The sequence below is a fragment of the Podospora pseudopauciseta genome, chromosome 3, assembly GCF_035222475.1.
Source record: "Podospora pseudopauciseta strain CBS 411.78 chromosome 3, whole genome shotgun sequence".
NCBI classification, from domain to species: Eukaryota; Fungi; Ascomycota; class Sordariomycetes; order Sordariales; family Podosporaceae; genus Podospora; species Podospora pseudopauciseta.
Window position 1 is genome coordinate 993,781 of NC_085893.1, and position 21,333 is coordinate 1,015,113.

A 21,333-nucleotide genomic window follows, 5' to 3' on the forward strand; every position below is an offset into this window, starting at 1 on the left:
AAAGAACATGAGACCCCTGGTAGATTCAAAAACTGTTCTCAGCCTGGCTTGACCCATGAGACAGTTGCTCGAACGTCGTAGCATCTCCTTGGCAAGAATACCACCAAGGCTGTGAGCCACAATTATGACTGGTCTATCGGAGTCGTGCTGTCTGAGAGCAGATATCTCCTGCAGGAAATCCCAAGCAATGTCGTAGACCTGAGTGTGGTTCAATGGGGGGTCTAACAAATTTGTGCCTGATATGCGTATCATGCTCGTAGGTAAGTACTCGGGCCTTTGGAAGAATCTCCGGGAGTAGATCGCGTGGCCAGTACATAACCTTTGGATGTTGCTCTACCTAGCACTCCTCCATTACTCCAATTCTATTTCGTCAAGATTGCCAATCACGGCCAAGCCACTTGGTGGAATATCCATATTCGACATATTTGGCTTTGGATAGGACTCAGGATGACCGCAGGGAAACAGTTGAATGGACCTCTCGCAATAGTTGATACCCGGATCGAATCCAACGAGACGATGTCTGGTTGCGTGGTTTGCTCGTGTGTATCCACACCGCTACCAAGTGTGAGATGGATACCGTAGTGGAAGGTCGATATCCAGTCCAGGTACCTTGACTTGGGCATGCGGGAAGAGGACCGAGAACCTGAAAAGCGATGAAACACCCCACTTCATGAAATTTCCATTTTATGCGGGAAGATACACCAATGGCGGGCGGTAGCTGTACTCCACCACAACCATGCACTCAGCCTCCTGCGGTCGGCCGGTCAGCCCTTAGCAGTTTGAAGGTCAAGGCGTTGGTCGAGAGAGACGGTGAGCAGAGGTATCAGGGACCATATACGCGCTGGATGTGCTCAGGATGGAAAATGTGTTATGTATAAACTCGAAAGAACACCATGCGAGGAACAATATGCTAGATCAATGTCAGAACAACTCTCAACGAGACGAATGGACAACAAGGAAACGTACAAAGCCAGCACAGCCAGACATCATGCCATATCCAACCCCCGCCCCCTAAACCAAAACATAATCATCCCAATCCTCCTCCCCAACCCCAGCGACACTAGTCCAAATCTCCCTCCCAAACGCCGTCCCCTCCGCCCTATCATCCGCCGCCCAAACCTCCATCACCGAGTTCTTCAAGCTAGCATACACCCCATCCAAATGATACAACCTCTCCACCCTCTCCTGCACACTCCCACTGTTTGCATCAGCAACACAGTTCCAAACCCTATCCTTATCCGCATACCACCCCTCCGCCCTGTGAATCCGATCAAACGCCTGCTTCCTGAAATCCAAAACATCGAGCTGGAGGTCGTGGCCGACAAACATCTCAAATACTTGACCGGCAGAGCCAGTAGCACCCGAGCGGAACACAGGGCCGAGGTCGATCTCCGTGGAGCCGTCGACTTTGGTAACCTTCCAATGCCCCGCCCCGCTCGTCTTGAGGCTGGCCTCGGTAGCAGTGTGCCCGATGAGCCTCACTTTCCAGTTTCGGTTAGGGCTGGTGTGGTATTGGGAATGCGGGTTGCTCTCGGGGCCAATAGTCAGCCGGCCTGCCTTTTGGTTCCAGGTAATAGGGGTGGAGGTGAAGTTCTTGCGGGGATCGTCGTGAGGAATCTCGTAGTGATGGGAAGACGCATGGGGTTCTTCGAGGAGGTTGAAGTGGGCGTCTTTGCCCACGACAAGGAGAATTGTGATTTCTTCGGGGCGAGGGGTGCCGTTTGAAACAGTCGGGGTGGTGTCCAAGGGGATGATTGTGCCTTCTTTGGCGAGGACGGGGATTTGATCGAGGGGTCGATGGAGTTGGATGTGTCGGTTGCCGGTGTAGACTATGTGGGGAGCAAACAGGGAGACGTATCGGCCTTCGGGGAGCCAAGCTCGGGTAGACGAGGTCAGGGTGATACCGTCGTCGGGTGATGTGATTGGTGCAACGATCAGATTAGGGCCGAAATAGTACTGAGTGGGCACGTGGTAGGCCTCTTCCGTGTGTGGGTGGTTCCAGTACATTGGCTGGATCAGCGGCTCGGCATCGAATGCTGCACGGATGTTCATGGTGTACAGGTAAGGCACGAGTCGGTGACGCAGAACCAAAAAGTCCTTGATTATTTGACCTGGTTGGGACTCGAAGCTCCAGGGCTCCTTGCTGTTCCAGAGTGACTTGGATGAATGCAGACGGAGGATGGGCGAGAAGACGCCAAGCTGGACCCAACGAACGGTGAGCTCATTTGAGCGCCACCCACCCCAATGTCCACCAATGTCGTGAGACCACCAGCCATACCCAATGTTGGAGGCAGTGGCCGTGAACTCGGGCTGAAATTGGAGACCCGCCCAGCTGATCTGAGTGTCGCCGGAGAAGCCAATAGGGTAACGGTGGGAGCCGGCGCCAGCATAACGGGAAAAAGTGATGGGCTTCTCGATTGTTTTGACATTTCTTCGGCTGGTGAGGTAGTGATAGTGGTTGAGTACCCAAAGGGGGTCAACACCGGGGATCCGAGAGCGCGTTCCCTGCTGCCAGTCAATCCACCAAAAGTCAATACCTTGTTTCTCCAGTCCAACTTTGAGCACATCAAAGTAGGCATCCATGAAGTTGCGACTGCAGCAATCGAACCTGATAGGTTCCTCCTGAGATGTGTCGTGGTTCAGGGCCTTTGCAACCTCCTTGTACTGGTCTTCGAATGCGCGGATGCCGTCAGCCGGGTGGTCATTGACGGTAACCTTGAGTCTGCGGTCGTGGAGCTGCTTGAGGAACTTGTCGGGTTGTGGGAAAAGGTCCCTGTTCCAGCTGTATCCTGTCCATCCAGACCCGTACTTGCTAGGGATGCGCACTTTGTGCCAGTCCATGTCAATAACAGCGGCACTGAGTGGCACCCCCTCTTTCTGGAAGTGATCCATCAACTCGAGGTACTCCTCGGCCGAGTATGCATGGTATCTTGACCACCAGTTGCCAAGGGTCCATCTCGGGAGGACCGGCTGGCTGCCTGACAATCGATAAAAGTCCTTGATAGCAGCCTTGTGATCTCCATTGTAGGCAAAGATGTATCCATCAATCCGACCCGGCTTCCTCGTTGCGATCCATCCATCAGCGTCGAACAGCATGGACTTGCTGTCATCGAGAACGGCATAAGCCCTGCGCGAGAGGACACCAGGGTCCAGATCCACCCTTCCCCAAGCACCATCCAGTGTCCTTGCTGTGCCGCCTAGATCGCCATAGCTATTGCCGTCGTACCTCCACACATCATCGGCAACTTTGACTGAGAAACCATAGGTCGAGAACTTCTTCTTGTCGTACTGCAAATGAAAATGATCGGTGATGATCTCTAACCGGTCCTCCTTGTCGACCGTGCGGAAGGCCGGAGCGTCAAAGTTCCGGAATAATGCAAAGGTGGACACGCGGTCTTCGAAACCGCCATCCGGAGACCACTCGTAGCGGATGAGTTTGCTGGTCAGAATTGTGAAGCGGTAGTAACTGCCCTTGGTCCCGCCGGTGACAACAGCTTTGGGGTTGGCGGATGGGTTGGATGGAAATGAGTAGCGGTCTGTAGTCGCATCCGTGTCTACTACCGGGGATCTGGATGAGGAGGGGGTCCCCGCTGCTGTGGAACGGGAGAGCATGGGTGCGGCCGGAGAGCTGGGCTTTGAGCGACCAGCACGCTTGATGAAACTTAGAGCCGACATGATGGTGATCTTGCACTTTTATACTCCGCGCGAAGCGAATGATATCAAGCACGGCTTCGAGAATCGAGAGACGGAAGAGGTTCGCCCCTACTTGTTCCGTTTGTTGTTTCAGACAGCACGCCGTTGTTTGCTGGCAGTCCCCGGTTGGCCGGCCATGCCAAGAGCCCTGGGTCAGGTGCCGTTCCCCTGGATCGTGGCACGTAGCTCCATCCGCAGGACCGCCAAGACGTGATTTGCGGGGAAGTCCCACAGCCCCGCTCCGTCAGCTTCGCCTTGATGCCAAGGAGAGCTGGAAATGAGGTTGCGGTCATACATGAGGTACCATTTACAGCCAGGCATGATGAACGAGGCTTTGGCGAGGGGGTCTTGGTGGTCATATGACAATTCGATGTGGGTAGCGGTGAGTTCTGATGTTGAACGATAAAGCTAAGGTACCTATCTAAAGATCTTAGAAGTGTGGTATCATCTGAATCCATGACGGTGTGTAGTAAACTCCCAGTGGTACGGCTCTCAGACTGACGAAGGATTCCACCACAATATACAGCCGAGCCCCAGTCAAACACAGAATTCCCGCACCTAAAGTACCATATAGCAACACTTCCAGGACGAGCATTACCATGACCAGCAGCTTGTCACGAACGTCGTTTCGAACTGTGATGTTCTCGAACGCTTCAAAAAGCTGTCCCACGGCGGTCATAAGAAGCTGCCCAGCAATGCATGCCGGCATTGTGAGAACCATGGCGAGTGAAGAAACCTTCCATAATAGAGCCTCGATTTGAGTTGGAAAGATAAAGTCCCAAGCCAGCAAGTGGATGCTGCCATAAATCGCCGGTACAAGTGTCAGCACGAGAAACAGATACACCCTTCCTTTGAGGTGTTCCAAAAGGTGGGAGAAGGTGTAATCGTGAGAGCCTCCCTTATGATCCTGCTCAAGACTGCGCAAAGCAGAGCTAGAAAAGTTCGCAAGATTACCGTGGCTTTTGTACACATGCCCAAGCCGGGCATCAGCGCTCAAGAGGTCAACATTAGGATGCTCAAGTTTGCGAGACCCTCTGATATCAAATGGTTTCTGTACACATTAGTTAGAACGAAAGGTTTGAAACGCGGGTCGCTATGGGCAGGGAATCCATGATCGGCCTTACCTCGAACCAGAAAAAGTATAACATGATAGCACACGCGACATGTACCATGGTGTGCAGCTCCAGGAGACTTATAGGCAAGCCGTATGCCTTGCGGGATACACACTCAATGACCATCCAGCTGACCTGTACAATGACCAACAGCTTTTGCAGCACGTCGGCTTTTGTTTGGTCCAAGATGGTGGATCTTGGTATTCTGAAGGGCTTGATATCCTTCTGGGCTAGAAGCAGCGCGCCATGATGGGACAAGATGACTGTCTTTCCGTCCAGTTCAGCTTCGATCCCTCCCATCAAAACATAAAACCCATATTTCAGGTCGAAAATGCACTGGAAGGTCCGTTAGTATGAGATGAGACACCGGACATGGTAGATTAATACTCACATTATCATTAATGGTGCTTGAGCTGGAGCTCTCATGACTCCCAATCTTCTCAATGTCGCCTGTGCTTCTCGTGACATTTTGCTTGAGCATCTTATTCACGACTTTGTGAAAAGTTCCGAGTTGGGGTGGTCCGCTGATTTGAAGCTGTTGTTTCTCCTCAAGGCTCAAGGCGGCAGCCAACTTCTTGGCTTTCCACCACTGCGCAGACGCGTAAAACAAAACGAGTTCGGGGAACAAAAGGGTAATAAACATCCACTTGATCCTCTTAGCCACAAGCTGAACGTTTGTGATGCCTCGCTCGGGGATGTTGAGGTGGAGAGCCGTGTAGACACAGGCGAAAAGCGTCAGCAAACAGCTCCACAAAATGCTGGTTGTGCCCCTCATGGTGGGTGCCGAGACCCAACCGGGTGCTTTCGTGTCATGGAGCAAGGAGGTGTTGTGCTTTATCTCGTGGATTTGATCGTACAATGTTTTTGCTGAATCTGATGCGGCCCCGAAGCTGGCTGGTAAGATGAGGGCAGCAAACCCAAAGAGAGGTTCTGGCTTCATGATCGCTTTATCTTTCCAAATATTGTGGCTAGGAAAATGGAACAATGAAGAGTTGGGAAATCCAAAGAGTAATGAGAGCATTTGAACTTACGTTCAAATACCCATATTCGAGTCTTCCAAAACGCTACTCTCGAAGCATCTCCTATTTGTGGACCTTGATTGATTTGAGTAATGGGAATGGGCGGCAATTGGTCGCGATGTCTCACATTTGGAGCGTTGAGCGAGTAGCGCCCAATGGCAATACAACACGGTCGATACTGCAGCCACGACCATTGCTGTCTGAAAGCCCAACTGCGCATTCATCGACATTATTCCAATCTTGTCAAACCACGCTCAGTTGCCTCGAAAGCGGATTGGGCAAGCTGGAGCTCTACAAGAGGGTTGGACTGAGCATGCCCAAGCGCAGGCGACGTGTCTGTCAGCGTAAAATGCGCGGCGACACTGCTCCTGCAAGCCGAGCTTTATGCAAGATGCTTTCTAAATTCTAGGTATCTTATGTCTTGATACATGGGTACCTTAGGTAATGTGACAAAGTCAAGGTGAGCTGGACTCGGTGAAGAGCACACCAAAATGTTACTGACGGCGTAAGGTACCTAAGTAAGGCAGTCAAGCCTCCAGCTATGGAGACCGACGGAATGGCTGAATAGGTAATCCATGACTATCGTGAAGGGGATAGCTTGGTGAAAGACAACGGTGTGACCAGATAACAAGCTATACCGTGACAAGCTTCCTTCTTGTTTCTCGATTCACACCAGGAGCAATGTGCCAGGTCCTTAGCATCGCACCTACCAACTCAGAAGCTGCTCTGTTCCTACTCCACTAGGTAGCATGGCACCTTCCAGTAGCCAAATACACACATGAATACAATGTCTTAGGCAGACCTCTACTACAGCCAAAAGAACACCTACCCGCACCAAAGCAATGGCCTTCAACTGCATAATGGATGCCTCATCTTCTCAAAATAAGGCGTCAGAAGATAGTGCCGAGGCCTCTTCATCTAGAAACAAGGCCTTCGAAAACACATTCGAGGCCTATTCAATCGACTACGAGACCCCGCCAACTTCTCCCGATGCCTCCTCATCTTCAACGAAGGTCTCCTCCGTCGAACGTGACCTCAACGCCGAGTTCGACAGGCTCTTCTGCTCCAACTTCAAGACCGTCGAAACCGTATCCCAGCCGAAAAACTTCGAGCCCCCCGTCTACCCTGTCTGGGACCGCTTCTGCTTCCGAAAGCCCAACGTCGGTATGCAGCACGCTCAGCTCACCAAAGAGCTCCTCATGCGAGAATGCACCGGCAAGCCCTTCCCCATGGTCGAACAGCATGGCCCTGATACGACCAGAGAGAGATTCGGGAACGAGGTATGGAACATTCACGACTTGATGCAGCAGAGCCGGGACATAAAAAACCCACCGGAGATGGTTGACGGGGTGGTGGATGAGCTCAACGCAAGGGGCCCGCCGCCGGGAGAGATGAGCAAGTTCTTGATCAAGATGATGAAGGATGAGGCGCGCTATGTGGGAAAGAGGCTGTATGAGCAGGTCTGAGCTGTGAACGGGAGATTCTTGATGCTTTGGAGGGAAGCAAGCATATTTGCCAAACTAGGCTGGCGTGGAAGTTGTCTCGTTTTCCAACGATTTCAGCAATATTTTGGTCCTTTCACCAGGAAGCAGACTAGCATAATGAGGCGGAGGACCATGGAACCAACTGATTATCATGTACATACCTTACTTATTCTGACCATTTCAAGACTGGAGTGCTCTCCGGGAGGAAAAGAGTCATCGAGCCAATCATAGGTACTTATACCATTCCATGATGCCTCGATGTCTGTGCTACGTGATAGTCTGGACCACGGCAACACACCTAACCCACTAACACGAAGTTGCTCCCCTGTCCGCCCCGCTTACCCCCGGTCTGGCGCGCCATAGCGTTCTCTTGGTTGTGGTAAGACATCTTGGCATCCCCCAACCGCGCCCAGCCAAAACAACGTTCACCCGTCATCCCCAAGCATTATCACCGCCATCTCCATTCCCCGCCCCCATTGACCCCTCCAGCCCCGCGACATGCAGTTGACCAAGTCCCGACAACGAAAACTCCAGAATAAACTACACAGATCCCTCCCCATTGAGGGGAGCCGCGAGTCAGAACTGTTTGCTCTCCCTTCCCTGTGTCCTTGTCCTCCATCTCCAAACTTCCCCACTAACAAACTGTCTCTTCTTTACCAGATGGGTCCGAAACACCAACTCCCCGCTCCTCCGCCTCCCCCCTGAACTCCGAAATCGCATCTACGAGCTCGTGTTATCCGTCGGCCAGATCCAAGTTATATTCAAAAAGTATCAGTTCAGGGCTATCAGCAACGGCGCGAATAGTAACAACACTCATCGACCGCTGTACGATGTTGTTCCTGGGGGTTTCGGGTGCATGGTATTTGGGCGGGAGGAGAACCCCTGGCCTACGGCTCACCTTAAGCCAGTGGGACCCGGGCAGAGGATTCCGGCGGCGTATCAAAACTGGAAAAGAGGCATGACGCTGCTGTCACCGGTTTGTCGGCAGCTGTACCATGAGACGGTGCTGTTGCCGTACAGGTTGAATGCCTGGTCGTTTCATACCATTGCGGTGATGGACAGGTTTCTGATTAAGGAGAGGAGGCTGCCTAAGAGTCATAGGGGGGCGATTAGGGTGTTGTATAGTCAATGTGTTTTGACCGCGGCGGTAGAGAAGAAACTTGGTGGGTTGGAGATGGTGCTGTTGGATGGGGGGGCGAGGATGGTGAAGAGGGTTGTGGAGGTGGACAAGGATCATGGAGACAAGAGGGTTGTTTACTGGGATATTGAGAAGGGGTGGTGGAAGTGATATTAAGGGGTGTGGGGGGGGGTTATGGCATTGTTTGGCGAGGTGGGTGTTTGGCGCTGGGAAATTATGTGTTCTGCAATAGAACATGTACAACCGAGTCGTTTTTGGAGGCGGACATCAAGCTTCACTTTTCATCGCATACGCTCTCCCATAGTTCATTAATACATCTTCTCATAGCCCAAAACAACCGTGAGCTGGCTTCATTAGTGCAATAGCACGATGTTATCACATACTGTCTGTTTCACAACTCAGAAAGGACCACAGCGCGGAAATTACAATAGCACAAGGTGAAGGATTGGATAATGTAGAGGGCACAAAAACTGGGCCAGGTTGATTTGCGGATAGTCCTCTTGGCTCCTTCCCTCCCGTCCGTTCTACCAGTTACGCAGATAGCCGGCGCTCCGCAGACTTACCTCCTACTGTGAACAAGTTTTCAGGGTTCACACACCCGGCAGCCCTGATCTGTGTCATGATGGTTCCAGCATGCGAAACTGGAACGTTCTTTTGCTCTCCAATCATGGGCCGTGATCTGGCCATCGCGGTAAGGAGGCTTGAACGCGACCAGTCAGGTGAGCATCCGGTCCACGAAGAATGGCACCCAGAAGACTCGATCCCCGCCTCTGACGCCATACTCGAGCCATCTGAGCAGTGCGCCTTTCTATATTACCTTCCCCGCGCCTAGGCTTGAGCCTGCTCAGGTCCCCGCCCCTGACCGGGCCTGGGCACTGACGTGCTCACATAGAGTCCTCGTACTTTCCTTCTCTCCTGGGGAAAGAGCCCCGGAAAATCCATTTCCCCTGGCAGGGCTCAGTCACCTGACGTCCCATCGTAATTTTCCTAGTATATCCCTTGATCTCTGAGAATTCTTCAACTCATAACCTTTTCTTCCTCTCATCACCACTCTCTTCTGGTCAACGCAGTCCGCATCGCCCTCGGGCAACAGATGAAGGTCAGCCTTCCTCTCTTCGTCCTCATCTTCACCGTGTCACCAATCCCAGAGCTTGCTGGCGCATCGTTCCTCGCAGACCTTGGTCCACGCCAACTGCACTGTATCCAAGCCGATGTTCTCTTGTCTGGCGCGTTCGACCCCGCAAGATCGGTGAGTCTGTCCCACCCACTCTTGTCCTCATCTCCAACCATGACAGATTGGTTTGCTGACCACATTCTCCTCCTTGCGATGATGGGCAGCGTCAGACCTATTGACTATCTTTTAAGGCCTATTAACTATCTTTTACCCTCATGGAGGGATCCTGTCGAGCTCTCATGCCCATCATCTTGGTCACAGGTCCGAGGGCGTGGACTCCCTCTCGAGCTAGTTTGGTGCGATGAGTCTTCCGCCTAGCAACGGCCACGAAGCCTCCAATATGTCACAGATCCAGCAGCATGGATACATGACCAGCCAGGAGCAACCTGTCGCTTACCAGGACTACTCGTCCAGGGCGGGTTTCCCCAGACAGCGCGAACGTCCTCATGGTCCAGAAGCGGGCAAACTCGTCGAGGAACCCAGGCGTCCATCGGCCGTTTCTCTCGCCAGGACATGACAACAAGGTTTGTTCTCCCATTCAGCCCACAACATGGCCTTTGTGCTAACATTTCGGTGAAACAGAGAAAGAGGCGGACATCACTGCCCACGGCTCCATCAGCCCACCTGCCCAAGGCCCTCTCGACGGCTCTCACATCACTGCCCACGACTCCCACCGCGGAGAAGCCCTGGGCGTTCTCAAGGTTAATCCTGCCATTCCAAGGCTTCGTCGGCGGCGTTTACCCCGCCCACGCACGTCGAGTCGATTGAGCAGTGTCTGGATGGAGTGGAGCAGAGGATTGATGCAATGCACTTACGCAAATCTCGGCCGAGCAGATCAAAGGGTGGTGTTCAAGAGTTACATGCAGCTCACGGTTGGCGGAGAGCTCTGGTGAGCTTGGAGGGAGGAGCACGTGCTCGAGTATTTCTATGGGCAAGGTATTCTGCTTGGGTTGGTGGCTATCTTTGATCAGACAATATCATCAGTTTAATTACATGCTTCAAATCAACTCTGTGGCTTCGTCAGCTAAATAGAACCTGTGTCCGCCACTGTTTCCACCTGTATCGAGTGCTCTTAACCTGTTAATCAACCCTGACCATAACATCTTTGAGCAAGAGGTCTACGAGTCCCGGCTCGGCTGGGATTGGTTTTGCACAGAATCTCTCGACCGTGTTCTGATCTCAAGTACATTTTTACACATCAATCCCACGTCAAATAGCCTTTCAAGAGTTTTCGGCTCCCTTCCTCGACTCTTCCACACACGGCAATCCTTTGAACTGCCAATGCTGGCTCTTGTGGTAGAAGCGGCCCAGGCTACTCTGGGATTTGAGCGTGTAGGATGCGTGTTGACCCTGGCAATGATGTGACGGAAACATGTCAGTTGGTGGTCTTATTTCTTACAAGACATACGTTCTCCGTCGATACCCATCACCAACTCATCCCTGAACAGTTCGCCACTTGCAAATTTGTTTTGTCGAGTCACTTTCGGCTGGTCTTGGTGCCATACTTACATGTTTGCGTCATGGAATAAAGACGTGACTAGGGAGGTAACACCAGATCAGCGTTGTCCGTTTCATCCCCATCGAGGGTGATTTATATGTGAGTAGGTATTTTGAGCGGGAATGACTTGGTCATGAACCCTTCCATCTTCTGATTTTGCCTCAAAGGCTGTCGTGTGCTATGATGATCGGTCTGACGTCTAGATCTTCTCGGCTTGACGCTGTGGTATCATGCTCCCAAATCGTGGCTGTTTCTGCTCGTACATGACTGGACTGCTGTTACCTTGTCCTGTCTATTGTTGGCCGGCAATGAGTCAAAATACAGGGCACGTTATATTGCGGGAAGCTGGAGCTGAATGATGTGATATTCGTAGATTCGTATATAGACGAACATTGTGTCGACATCTCCCAGAGGGTCTGAAGTTTGCGACCGGTTTCTTCCAACCGAGACAGAATCAAGGCTACAGCAGCGACAAAGCTCCGCCACAAACGCCTGGTAAGCCCGAGTGGAGGTAGACTCCTTCAAGGCCAGGAAAGCTACCCTGGAATACCATTCCTTGGTCAGACAATAGTGAGCTGCCAGTTGCTAGCACCACGCAAGCAAACAGCGCCTCCCTGTCATAACTCACCACCCCGATCCACCACGACAACCCAGTGAAAACCAAGCCAACAACCACATTCCACCTCCCAGTTCTTCCCCACCTAGCCCACAGCTGTCTGGTCCAAACGCATCCATAAGTACTTTGGTCCCTTCCCGTCCTTTTCCCTGGGATTCTCCAGTTGAGCCACCAAACCAACTCACCACCCCCTGTCGTTGTCTCCGACTATCAAAGCGCAGGCAGGCCCCCTGTTCTTTCTTTTGAGTCTGTTTCCAAACGCCCTCAGTCCCATCCCAGCCCTGAAAACGGATCACCAGCGCCAGCCCACCACCCTCCTCAACAACCTCTGGGACGCGCTCATAGCCCCCAACGCCGCCTCCTCCCGCTTATTCCTTTTCCGGCTTCCACTCCCTGCTTGAAGAGTTGGGTGTCTGGTCGTACGCCTGCATCTCACCACTTGGGTGTTGAAGGTTTTTGTTTCGGGGTAAGTGAAATTTGTCAGGTAATCGTGTCTGTTGTGCGTGTGGGATTGTGTATTCTTCATCAAAGGGGTAGGGGAGTTGGGTTGTTATTAAGGTCGAGAACAGAAAAGAGTTGCTGAGTCTTCAGTAGCCTTGACATGGGTATTTCCCTTCACCGTGCCAGGATGATTAGCGCTCGCTTCGCCGCGGTGGGAGGGGGCTGGGGACGCTGCTGCGTGGGCGGTGGCGGTAGGGGTTTCGAGGGGGAAGGAGGATGCGGTTTGAGGAGGTGAGTTTCTCTTGTCAGGGCTGTTGTCAAAGGGGACACAGATACCGGGTGGTTCAGCTTGTGTTGTGATCTGCGAGAGGAGACGTCTCGGTCAGGTGAATGGCCATTCTCCCAGCAACTGAGCCTCTTCGTTGGGGGAGAGCAAACAAATAGATGCGGTGGTGCCTTGGACTTGGTTGTTAACACTAGTTGATGACAGGCAATCAAGCTGCTCATCGCCGCCAGGGTCAAGGAATTAGAGGGGAGGGTCCCGCCGCGTCGGGTCTCCTTCGCCGGGAGGGACGGCGAGAACATCTGGCACGATTTCGACAACCGGGAGGAGGCTCTGGCCGGTGATATGCGTGAGTTGAAGTTGGTCGAGGACGCCATGGATGTTGATAAGGAGAACAATTCTTGTTTCGTGGTGCGGGACAGGGCGCCGGTGAAGTCGCGTGAAGGCGGGGTTGAGAAGATGGAGGGTATAGTGCTGGCGCCCAAAGCGGCATCAAAGCCACGCAAGCACGAGATACAGCGACAGATCTTGTCGGCATATCATGACAGCACAGCTGCGTTTTGCTGGGACGATAAGGAGTTGTGGGATGAGAGGTTTAGGCGGTGATCTTTGGCGATATACAAATGAGTCACCGAGGGTCCGTCTCTGGAAGAAAAGCTCGGACTGTGAATACGAGGTATTGACCCTAATTTGTAGTCTGTTTCCTTACTCGTTTATCTTTGATGTTCCCACCCAAGAACATCCCCCTCTACCTCCTCTCTGGCCACTCTATCTCCCCAATCCCACACCCCCTCTCAACACAAGCACTAACAGTATGACAATATCTCACCTTCCCCCCCTCCACCCTAAAAAGATGGCTATCTGGCATGGGCGCCTGTCCCTGCGTTCTATCCAACCCAGGAAAACCCATAAAAACATCCACCGCTCCCATCTCCTCATCAACCACATACCGTCTATACGGCACCTTGATCCCCCCTGGCATAACATGGATACAATCCTCCCCCTTCTTCGTCCCCCTAGCCGGCAATCCCCCCTCCAACCGATAGCAAGGCTCAGCATGCCACGGTACATCCCCCCTCCCCACATCCCCAAACCGATCAAAATACCAATCCCCCAGCTTCTGTATCTGTTCCCTCGATTCCCGCGCCGCCAGCGGAATAACATCCCACTTCTCCCCTTTATTCAGATCCAACGTCCCAGTCGCGTTAAAAAGCCAGTCCCCCTCGTCTGTAACCACCGATTCAATCAGGCTTATTCCCGTGACCGCTAGATTATCGGGTGTAGCCTGCCAGATAATCCGCGTGTGCAAAACATACGGATGTTCCTGCGTAGCGGCAATGATCTCAGTGACGGAAGCGCACTGTTCGACATCGTGAATCGACCTGTGGAAGTCGGGATTGATGGGCACGGCGAGGGAGGAGTGGGAGAGGTCGCCGAGGACGGCGTTGTTTTCGATGTAGAGGAAGTTGGGGGCGGATCGGCCGAGGGTGGAGATGAAGGAGTGGTTTCCTACGGTTTGGGCTTCCACGTAGGCGGCGGTGAGGGCTTTCAGGAGGGAGCGCGGGCAGGAGGCGCGGGCTCCTACTAGGAGGAGGGTTAGTGGGAGGAGGGACTTCATCGTGGTGGTGAGGAGGTTGGGTGGTGGAGGGTGAGGATTTTGGGGCGAAAGAGATGTTGGGGGGGATATACATACTGCCATCATAACCGACGGTGTCACATCTGTCACCGAGTTGACACGCTTCGATTTCCAATGGTCATGGCTACGAGTCGCCTGGTACTGTTTGGCATTGAGTGTTGGATGTCGTCGTTCAACGGCTAAACAAGTTGGGGGAAAGTGTGATTGGGCGGTTCCCCTCAGCAATTACACGCGGGAAGGACCGAGTGTGTACCTGCATTCGACGGGTGCCACTTTTATTTCCAGTCACAATCCTCGGGTCAGACTTGAGTCTTCGTGCTCCATGCCATACTTCCCTCAGTCTTGTCAATGTCAATGTCACAATATTCATCACGGCAGCTCAACGACTACAGACTGGCTTTCCCAAATAGTGACTTTTGAAGAAATATGAAAACTAGCTAGGGCTGTTGTACATGATAGAGAAAAAGAATCAAAACCAGCTATGGCTATTGTACAAGAATAGTTACAGGAGATAAGAGATACAATGCCTCACAATTGCACTGAAGAGGATATCACTATTTACAACACATCCGGCACGCCTAACATGGCCCAATCTTCCTCCAAGCCTACATCCTTTTCCTCGCTCCGGCTGGTGGCCACCTGTGCCAATCTCCCTCCCTCTGTCCCTCCCTACCACCCCACCACCAAAGCCCCTCATGGGCTTGTTGTCTCCGTGCGACATCTTTCCGTCGTTCTCGTCGGCCTGGTTGTTGTTGTTGTTGTTGTTGTTGTTGTTGTTGTTGTTGTTGTTGTTGTTGTTGTTGTTGTTGTTGTTGTTGTTGTTGTTGTTGTTGTTGTTGTTGTTGTGGTCGTTGTTGGTGTTTAATGTTTGGGACACGTTGAATCGGTTTGTCGAAGAACATTATGCAGCGAAAGGGACTCTTACCCCTCCACCTTCGCTCATGATTCCCATTCAACCAACCTGCCTGCCCAGCGACCCCTCTCAAGCCGAGATATGTCAAGGATGGCGGAACACTCATCCGTCTCTGGAAGGTTGATGGTGATCCAGGGTTTCATGGGAAAGTTGTACACCTTGCCGTAGCTGCCGTCTCCTCAGCGAAACACGTGCTAAGGGTTGGGTGCGTCGGGCTTCTGGCGGACGGCTTGAAAGCAGATCGCCGCTACCTGGGTAACCGGGCGACAGATTTTAGAATCCGGATCAGATGCCCTGTAGAGATATATACCACCTGGCCTACCCTGTGAGTAGGATGTCCTTTTGGTTCCACATACCCAAACGCACATCGACTCTATGATATCCCGTGAGTTTCGGAACCCGTCGAAGAAGGGCTGGCTCTTGTTTTGCGAACTTTCGTGGCGTCATGTTGCGAGCGAGTGACAAAAGGCTTGACATTGTTGTTGGAACGCTGGTAGATAGATCTGGTTAGGAAGAAGGTCATAGAACCAGCCTTGTCGTGTGTACGCCGCTCAAGCTAGCGGGAGTCTCTTCGATTCGTTCCGAAGCGACCTCAACAATCAACGATTGTTTGGATGGCCGGGGCACTATAGGGTCTTGCGCTCGCTCGAGGGAGGCATCTGCAGGCGACGAGAAGCCGGGTCGCCTGACTATGGTCACCAGGTCTCCGCTCGCAAACGACGACAAGACATCGCAGCTCGCTGCTGGACGAGACGAGAGACCAAAAGCCAGGAGGCGGAATTGATGATTTTGCCTGGCTCTGTCAAGACCAGCGTTCGGAAACGCACTCGCTGATTCTTCACATCCAGCCTGGTTGTACGTGGCAGAGCTGTTGTTGTGGCGAGCCAACGCGTTGGCTGTGCTGTTGGGGCCGTTATAAACTTGGCCCGTCAAGTTATCACGACGAGTGGCGACTTAAATATCGTGGTGAGGCGCAGTCTTGTTGACCTCGGCCAGCTCAATGTTGTCGATGTATAGGGTGGCAAGGCGAGTGTTGGCGAACTTTGACTGTTTACGCTGAACAGTCAGACGATGGCCACGGAGGAGCATGCCATCACGGTTGTTGATGGCATAAGTGGGGGTCTCCATCTTTTCAAACTCGACACCCCATAGCTATAGCTCCAACTGCCCAGAGACTGAGCGGCAGGTCGTACTGACGGAGAAAGTCCGTGTCGTGGTCTGCGTCGTTGGCAGCCGAACGAATACGACCGTCAGCTGATCTTGTAGTTTGGTCCGTTCTCTTAATGAAGGCGCCTGCAAACGACTGTAGTTGGCAGGACTGACTGGCGAAGCAGCTGCAGCCCTTCCAAGCGGTTTATATCGAGGTTCGACATTAGCGCTGACGGAAACGGTAACGTAGATAGAGCGGCAGCTCTGGTTGAAGGGACCCTGTGCCTGGATGTAATCGTGGGCTTCGCTGGGTTGCAAGGAGGAGAGACTCCAGACGATTGCGCTCGAAACCTTTCTGGTCGAATGGGAAATATGGCCCAACAATAACGCGCTGCGTTGCTAGTCACGGTTAGCAAAATTAAATAACGTGGATGTGACGCCTTCAAAGAAACCGGGTTTGGATAGAAGACTTTTCAAGGCTAGGCAAGACTCACACTTCACCAACAACGATGTGTACCACCAAACACCAAGACTCCATTCTCAACCATCCCCCAGAAGGGACCCACACTGTTCACCTCCTCAATGGCCGCTTCTTGACTCCGGGGTGTGACCAAAGGATTGGGAAGATGCCCAGGCAATGTTGTCCTCGATGAAGTCTCTCTTCGGCATCCACAGTCGCAATCACGAACTTCCCGGCAGTGCTGGGCTCACAGCCAGCGGCGCCGATCACAGTCGGAGCAATTTCTCGCTGACACCCTGGGCCACGACAACAGCGGGGCCCAAGATAGCGAATGAGGCCACGCCTCCAGCGCCAAAGGTTGGGCTCTGTGGGCCGCTGACCAGTGATCACGTCGGATCAGAGGTATCGATGGACGAGATGATGATCCGGCCCCGCAAGGAGAATCCCGTCACAAAGGAAGGCCGGCTCGATTGTGAACAGTCGCTCATTGCGTGCCAGCTTGTTCGACTGAACACCATCGCCGTTAGCAAAATCATCGACACTCGGATCAAACAGGATGAAACTCACGCTAGGTAAGCCGGAACAGCTGGCTTGCGGGAAGTGTCTTGTGTCCTCCCCCCGGATGGGGGGGAACAATGCCAAAGTTGTAGAGGGACCTGCATAGGCCTGTTAGCCACCGCCTCGAACACCCAAATCAATCGAACATGTTCTCACCTATTTTCTACACTCATTGCATGTAGAAATTTCGACAGCAGCCGCAGTAACGATATGTCTAGATCTGGGTTGAGACTCAGCCAATTGGACGCGTTTGTTCGACCCAATAGTCGAATTGATGGGATGAGGGGCAGATGAAGCGACTTACAGGATAGGAATAGTCGATAATGATGCTAAGGATGGTAAAGATGCAGTCATCCACCCTGGCTGCTTCTGGTTTTCCCGCGAGGACGGCTCCTGTGTCAGTCGAATGTTAGTTGTCGTCCAAACATAGATCGATGGAAAGGATCGGATGGTGTCGAGGTTGGAGGGACCATCGGACGGGGGTGTGCTGTCGGCAAAAGGATCATAGGAGGAGGGGAAATGAGAAAGAGAAGATGGATCTAAGAGGATGGGATAGCCGGGAGATGGGAATGCGCATACCTGTAGCTCTAGCTGGTCTTGCTCGCTATGCTCGCAAGCAAGTGGTCGGTCACGTCGGCGGTCCGGAGGAGTTGGTGGAGGGCTTGGACGTTTTTGAGGTAGGAGAGGAATGGCGAGAGAGATGGAAATAGAATTGATGATAATGTCTACCCCTCGATGTCTGCAGGGACTAGGTAGTCCAGGACCCCTCGCCTCCTCTCGACGTGTGGCGGGGACTCGGCGGGCAGTGAGCTCTTCAACAACCGGGCATTCGGTCAACACGGCTCCGAGTGTGCGATGGGGGGCAGGCATCCTCTCAAGACCAGAGACTCAAGGGTGATTCAAGCACACTCGAGTATTCCTCCTCATTTACAATGAATGCCTGATGAAGGTCTCTAAGATAAGAACGGTCTATACAAATATTCTCATCATAAAAACAAGCCATTCACTCGCATGTCATGTGAACAGCCACCTGAAAACCTATGGACATGCCCGATTTCTCACTGTAATTTCTCACTGTAATTTCTCGCTGTTGGATACTCCACGATTTCACTTCACACTGGGAGCTCTCATCACAATTCCCATCACGACACGCATAATCACATCACAGCATTCACAAATATCACCACTCGACCATCAAAACTTATTAAATATCCTGAATTTGAGCACACTAAAACACCAACCATCTAGGCCATGCATCTCAAGTACAAGATCCCCACAAAACGAAAGACAAACAAAAGAATAGTCAAAAACTATGTGCCCTCGCGAGCTGGTATCTATATACTACACCCATACACCACCGCCCCCCAAAAATATCAATCATGCCTCCCAAAACTTCACATCGCTCAGTGAATAGCAGACTGATTCCCATGCAACACCGGATTCACCCGATCATCCCACTTAAACTTGAAATCATCCCCCAGCTGCTTCCTGCACGCCGCCGTCACCGCCTCCCAAACATTAGCAAACACCCCGAAATTAGCCGGGTTTTCCTCATCATTCTCCCCGCCCTGGAAAACACCCGTCCTGACCAGGCAAGTGTTCCACCCGTACATGTTTCCCCCCACAATATCCGATGCCGGGTTGTCACCAATCATGTAGATGTTCTCCGGGATCCTCTCCTCCCCATGAAGGACGTCCATCCACGAGGCGATCACCTCGTCGGCATACTTGTACGTCGCCAGCTCGGGCTTGCCATAGACCACACGCTCCAGGTCAACGCCCGTGTGGGCTTTGTACATGGCCTCGAGCCCGATGCGGAACGCGCCCTGCGACATGCGAGGGTGGGGGTGCTCGGTCGGGCAGAGGAAGTCGCCCTGGGAGAAGTAGATGGGGATCCGCTGGGAGACGGGGTCCTTGGCTACGGTGCCGAGCCGGCCATTCTCGCTGACAAGCAAATCCATGATGATCTGCATGTCAGTGGCATAGTCTCTCGAGTCGGAGAAGACCATGATGGCGTCAATGTTGACCTTGGAAAAGTCCCTCGGGCGGGCGGAGGCGCGCTCCTCGTCGGTGAAGACGCGGTAGGGGGCGATGGACTCGTCCCAGGCGACGATGTCGTTGGGGACGATGATGTCCTTGAAGCCGTACTGCTCGGCCACCTCGCGGCACTTGTACCCTTCACCGCCGACGACGAGAACGGTGTTGTAGTACTCGGCCAGCGCGCGCATGGGGGTGTGCGACTGGATGAACTGCTCCGTGTTGACGGGGTTCTGGAGGATCTTGGACAGCTGCTCTGTCCGGGCCAGCTCGGGCTTGCCGGAGCCGTTTGTGAGGAAGATGTGGGGGATCTTGATGCCGAGCTGGTTGTTGCCGTTGAGCATGTCGAGGACCATCTTGCCCTCGGGGATCAGGCGGTCACCGTGCACCAGGACACCGTCAATGTCAAAGACAAAGGCCATGTTCTTGGCCAGCTTGACCTTGTCGGACTGGACGTCCTGGACCTGAGAAACCAGGATTTCTCTGGTGGGCTGGATTGGGGGCATGCCGGGGCGCTGGTTCTCCTTGGAGGCATTTCTCAGGGCCTCCTGGACATCGGGGAACGTGACGCTGCTCAAGCGAGACTGGCGCTTGGAGCGAGGGATGGGGAGGGCAGCGCCGAACGAGTTGCGGGATAGTCTCCGCTCCTTCTGCGATGGTGACACGGAGAGGTTGTGCATGTACTGGGAAGCATCGGCATCAGGCGACCTCAAGGCAGGCACCTCGATGGTGTTGTGCGAACCTGGCGAGGTTGGGATGGCCATCTTGTTCTCGACGCTGGCCCAACTGCCATCTCTCCTGTTGCCATTCTGGAAGTGCTTGCTCCAGCTCTCCGTCTTCTTGTGTGTGAACTTGCTCTTTGGCTTGCCGGGAGAGTCGGGGGGTGTCTGGATGGACTTGGAAAAGTCGACGTCCTTGAACGCTGGGCCTCCTGCTCCGGACATGATGGGCGGTTCTGAAATTTAGTCGTAAGATGAACAAAGAAGATAGATGGTAGATGTGCTTTGCATCAGAGTATCTCTAACAGGCTGTGGTGAAACTGTTGGATGGAGAGGTAGACAAGATGTCGGCAATACTGAAACAGACCAGCCAGCCGTTGGGGAGAAGGGGAAAGCTCTTATATCGCCTCCACGACTACGCTGTCCTCCATCCACACACCATCCTCGGCCGTCTGTTTCGATTTTCTCAACCGCGAGAACCGACCGGAGACGATCGTCGAACGGCGCCATGCTCGGTCATCCCAAGCCAAAACCCACCAAGACGTGCTCCAGTATGACGTCGTAAATGGAGATGCAGGTGAAAACTCTTGAGGGGATCTCCACAGGGGTCCAATGATGTAAGCTCTACGAGTGCCGAAGATGCGGTTTCTGAAACAGCGGAAGAAGACCCTGAGGACAGGATTGGCGCATTATTGTCTTTTGATCGGATTTCCCGACTCGTACGATCAAGCCATGACAAGCGGGTCTTGTATCCAGAGCGTATCCAGATGTCGCCGCCCGACTGGTGGGTGGCTGAGGGTGGCCACTGATAAGAGGGGGTCTCGGAGGTTTGGCAGACGTTGTTGATGGTTGTTTGATGCTGACAACCCTGCGTGTCCCTGTGTGTTCCCCGTATCGATGTTGTCATTGACTCCATCGCCAGCTCCATAGAAACCCGCAAAAATCAGGCGGGACAGCAGCGGGGCGGTCGGCGGGGCCCGGATCCGTGCTTGTTTTTGCCTCCGCGTCCCCGAACTTGATGTTAACGACCACGGCGCTCACGGCGGCCCCAAGAGCCGCGGCCAGGGTTCATGCCCGTAATTGTCCGTCCGGTGCGACCCAACCGCACGGAAAAATGGGGTTACACCGCTAGGGAACGCTGAGGCTCCTTGCCGACATGACTCGGCTGCTTGCCGATCTCACCCCCCTCCATCATTTGTCGGGTCAGTGGTGGGAGCTTGTGAGATAGTGGGAAGATGGTGGGAAGCCGGCGGTGAGAAGATGTGAGATGGTCCTGAGTGGCTGGAGTTTGGAAAAGTTCTAGCGTCGCCGCGGCACTGTCATGCATGATGCCACTCATGCCACTCTTGTCAACTGCTTGTTTCTTCGTGTCCAAGACTCCAAAACAAGGCCGTGTGGAGCCC

At 53.2% G+C, this 21,333-nt stretch overlaps 9 protein-coding genes across 9 annotated transcripts; 4 read left to right on the forward strand and 5 right to left on the reverse strand.

The window, feature by feature from the left end:
- Positions 1-1,011: 1,011 nt before the first annotated feature.
- On the reverse strand, positions 1,012-3,675 carry QC763_302810 (uncharacterized protein; the record flags this gene model as incomplete). Its single annotated transcript, XM_062910726.1, has 1 exon — positions 1,012-3,675. One exon carries the CDS (start codon positions 3,673-3,675, stop codon positions 1,012-1,014), a length of 2,664 nt encoding a protein of 887 aa, XP_062766686.1.
- Positions 3,676-4,123: 448 nt separating this feature from the next.
- On the reverse strand, positions 4,124-5,802 carry QC763_302811 (uncharacterized protein; the record flags this gene model as incomplete). The annotated part of the gene is made up of 3 exons (XM_062910725.1): positions 5,197-5,802; positions 4,818-5,141; positions 4,124-4,744 (listed from the first exon to the last, which is right to left on the reverse strand). Exons 1-3 carry the CDS (start codon positions 5,743-5,745, stop codon positions 4,124-4,126), a joined length of 1,494 nt encoding a protein of 497 aa, XP_062766687.1. The 5' UTR covers positions 5,746-5,802.
- An 864-nt stretch (positions 5,803-6,666) lies between these two features.
- Positions 6,667-7,290, forward strand: QC763_302815 (uncharacterized protein; the record flags this gene model as incomplete). Its single annotated transcript, XM_062910727.1, has 1 exon — positions 6,667-7,290. The coding sequence occupies one exon, from the start codon at positions 6,667-6,669 to the stop codon at positions 7,288-7,290; it is 624 nt and encodes a 207-aa protein (XP_062766688.1).
- A 374-nt stretch (positions 7,291-7,664) lies between these two features.
- Positions 7,665-8,596, forward strand: QC763_302820 (uncharacterized protein; the record flags this gene model as incomplete). The annotated part of the gene is made up of 2 exons (XM_062910728.1): positions 7,665-7,892; positions 7,969-8,596. Exons 1-2 carry the CDS (start codon positions 7,807-7,809, stop codon positions 8,594-8,596), a joined length of 714 nt encoding a protein of 237 aa, XP_062766689.1. The 5' UTR covers positions 7,665-7,806.
- Positions 8,597-9,516: 920 nt separating this feature from the next.
- Positions 9,517-9,799, forward strand: QC763_0049910 (uncharacterized protein; the record flags this gene model as incomplete). Its single annotated transcript, XM_062905751.1, has 2 exons — positions 9,517-9,695; positions 9,785-9,799. Exons 1-2 carry the CDS (start codon positions 9,540-9,542, stop codon positions 9,797-9,799), a joined length of 171 nt encoding a protein of 56 aa, XP_062766690.1. The 5' UTR covers positions 9,517-9,539.
- A 267-nt stretch (positions 9,800-10,066) lies between these two features.
- QC763_0049920 (uncharacterized protein) lies at positions 10,067-10,388 on the forward strand (the record flags this gene model as incomplete). Its single annotated transcript, XM_062905752.1, has 2 exons — positions 10,067-10,144; positions 10,203-10,388. The coding sequence occupies 2 exons, from the start codon at positions 10,067-10,069 to the stop codon at positions 10,386-10,388; spliced, it is 264 nt and encodes an 87-aa protein (XP_062766691.1).
- A 2,818-nt stretch (positions 10,389-13,206) lies between these two features.
- On the reverse strand, positions 13,207-14,216 carry QC763_302830 (uncharacterized protein; the record flags this gene model as incomplete). Its single annotated transcript, XM_062910729.1, is given in 3 exon segments — positions 13,207-14,042; positions 14,152-14,177; positions 14,185-14,216. Coding segments are annotated over 3 exon segments (894 nt in total).
- Positions 14,217-15,961: 1,745 nt separating this feature from the next.
- On the reverse strand, positions 15,962-17,038 carry QC763_302835 (uncharacterized protein; the record flags this gene model as incomplete). The annotated part of the gene is made up of 3 exons (XM_062910730.1): positions 16,651-17,038; positions 16,205-16,511; positions 15,962-16,159 (listed from the first exon to the last, which is right to left on the reverse strand). Exons 1-3 carry the CDS (start codon positions 16,692-16,694, stop codon positions 15,962-15,964), a joined length of 549 nt encoding a protein of 182 aa, XP_062766693.1. The 5' UTR covers positions 16,695-17,038.
- A 1,539-nt stretch (positions 17,039-18,577) lies between these two features.
- QC763_302840 (uncharacterized protein) lies at positions 18,578-20,155 on the reverse strand (the record flags this gene model as incomplete). The annotated part of the gene is made up of 1 exon (XM_062910731.1): positions 18,578-20,155. The coding sequence occupies one exon, from the start codon at positions 20,153-20,155 to the stop codon at positions 18,578-18,580; it is 1,578 nt and encodes a 525-aa protein (XP_062766694.1).
- Positions 20,156-21,333: the final 1,178 nt, after the last annotated feature.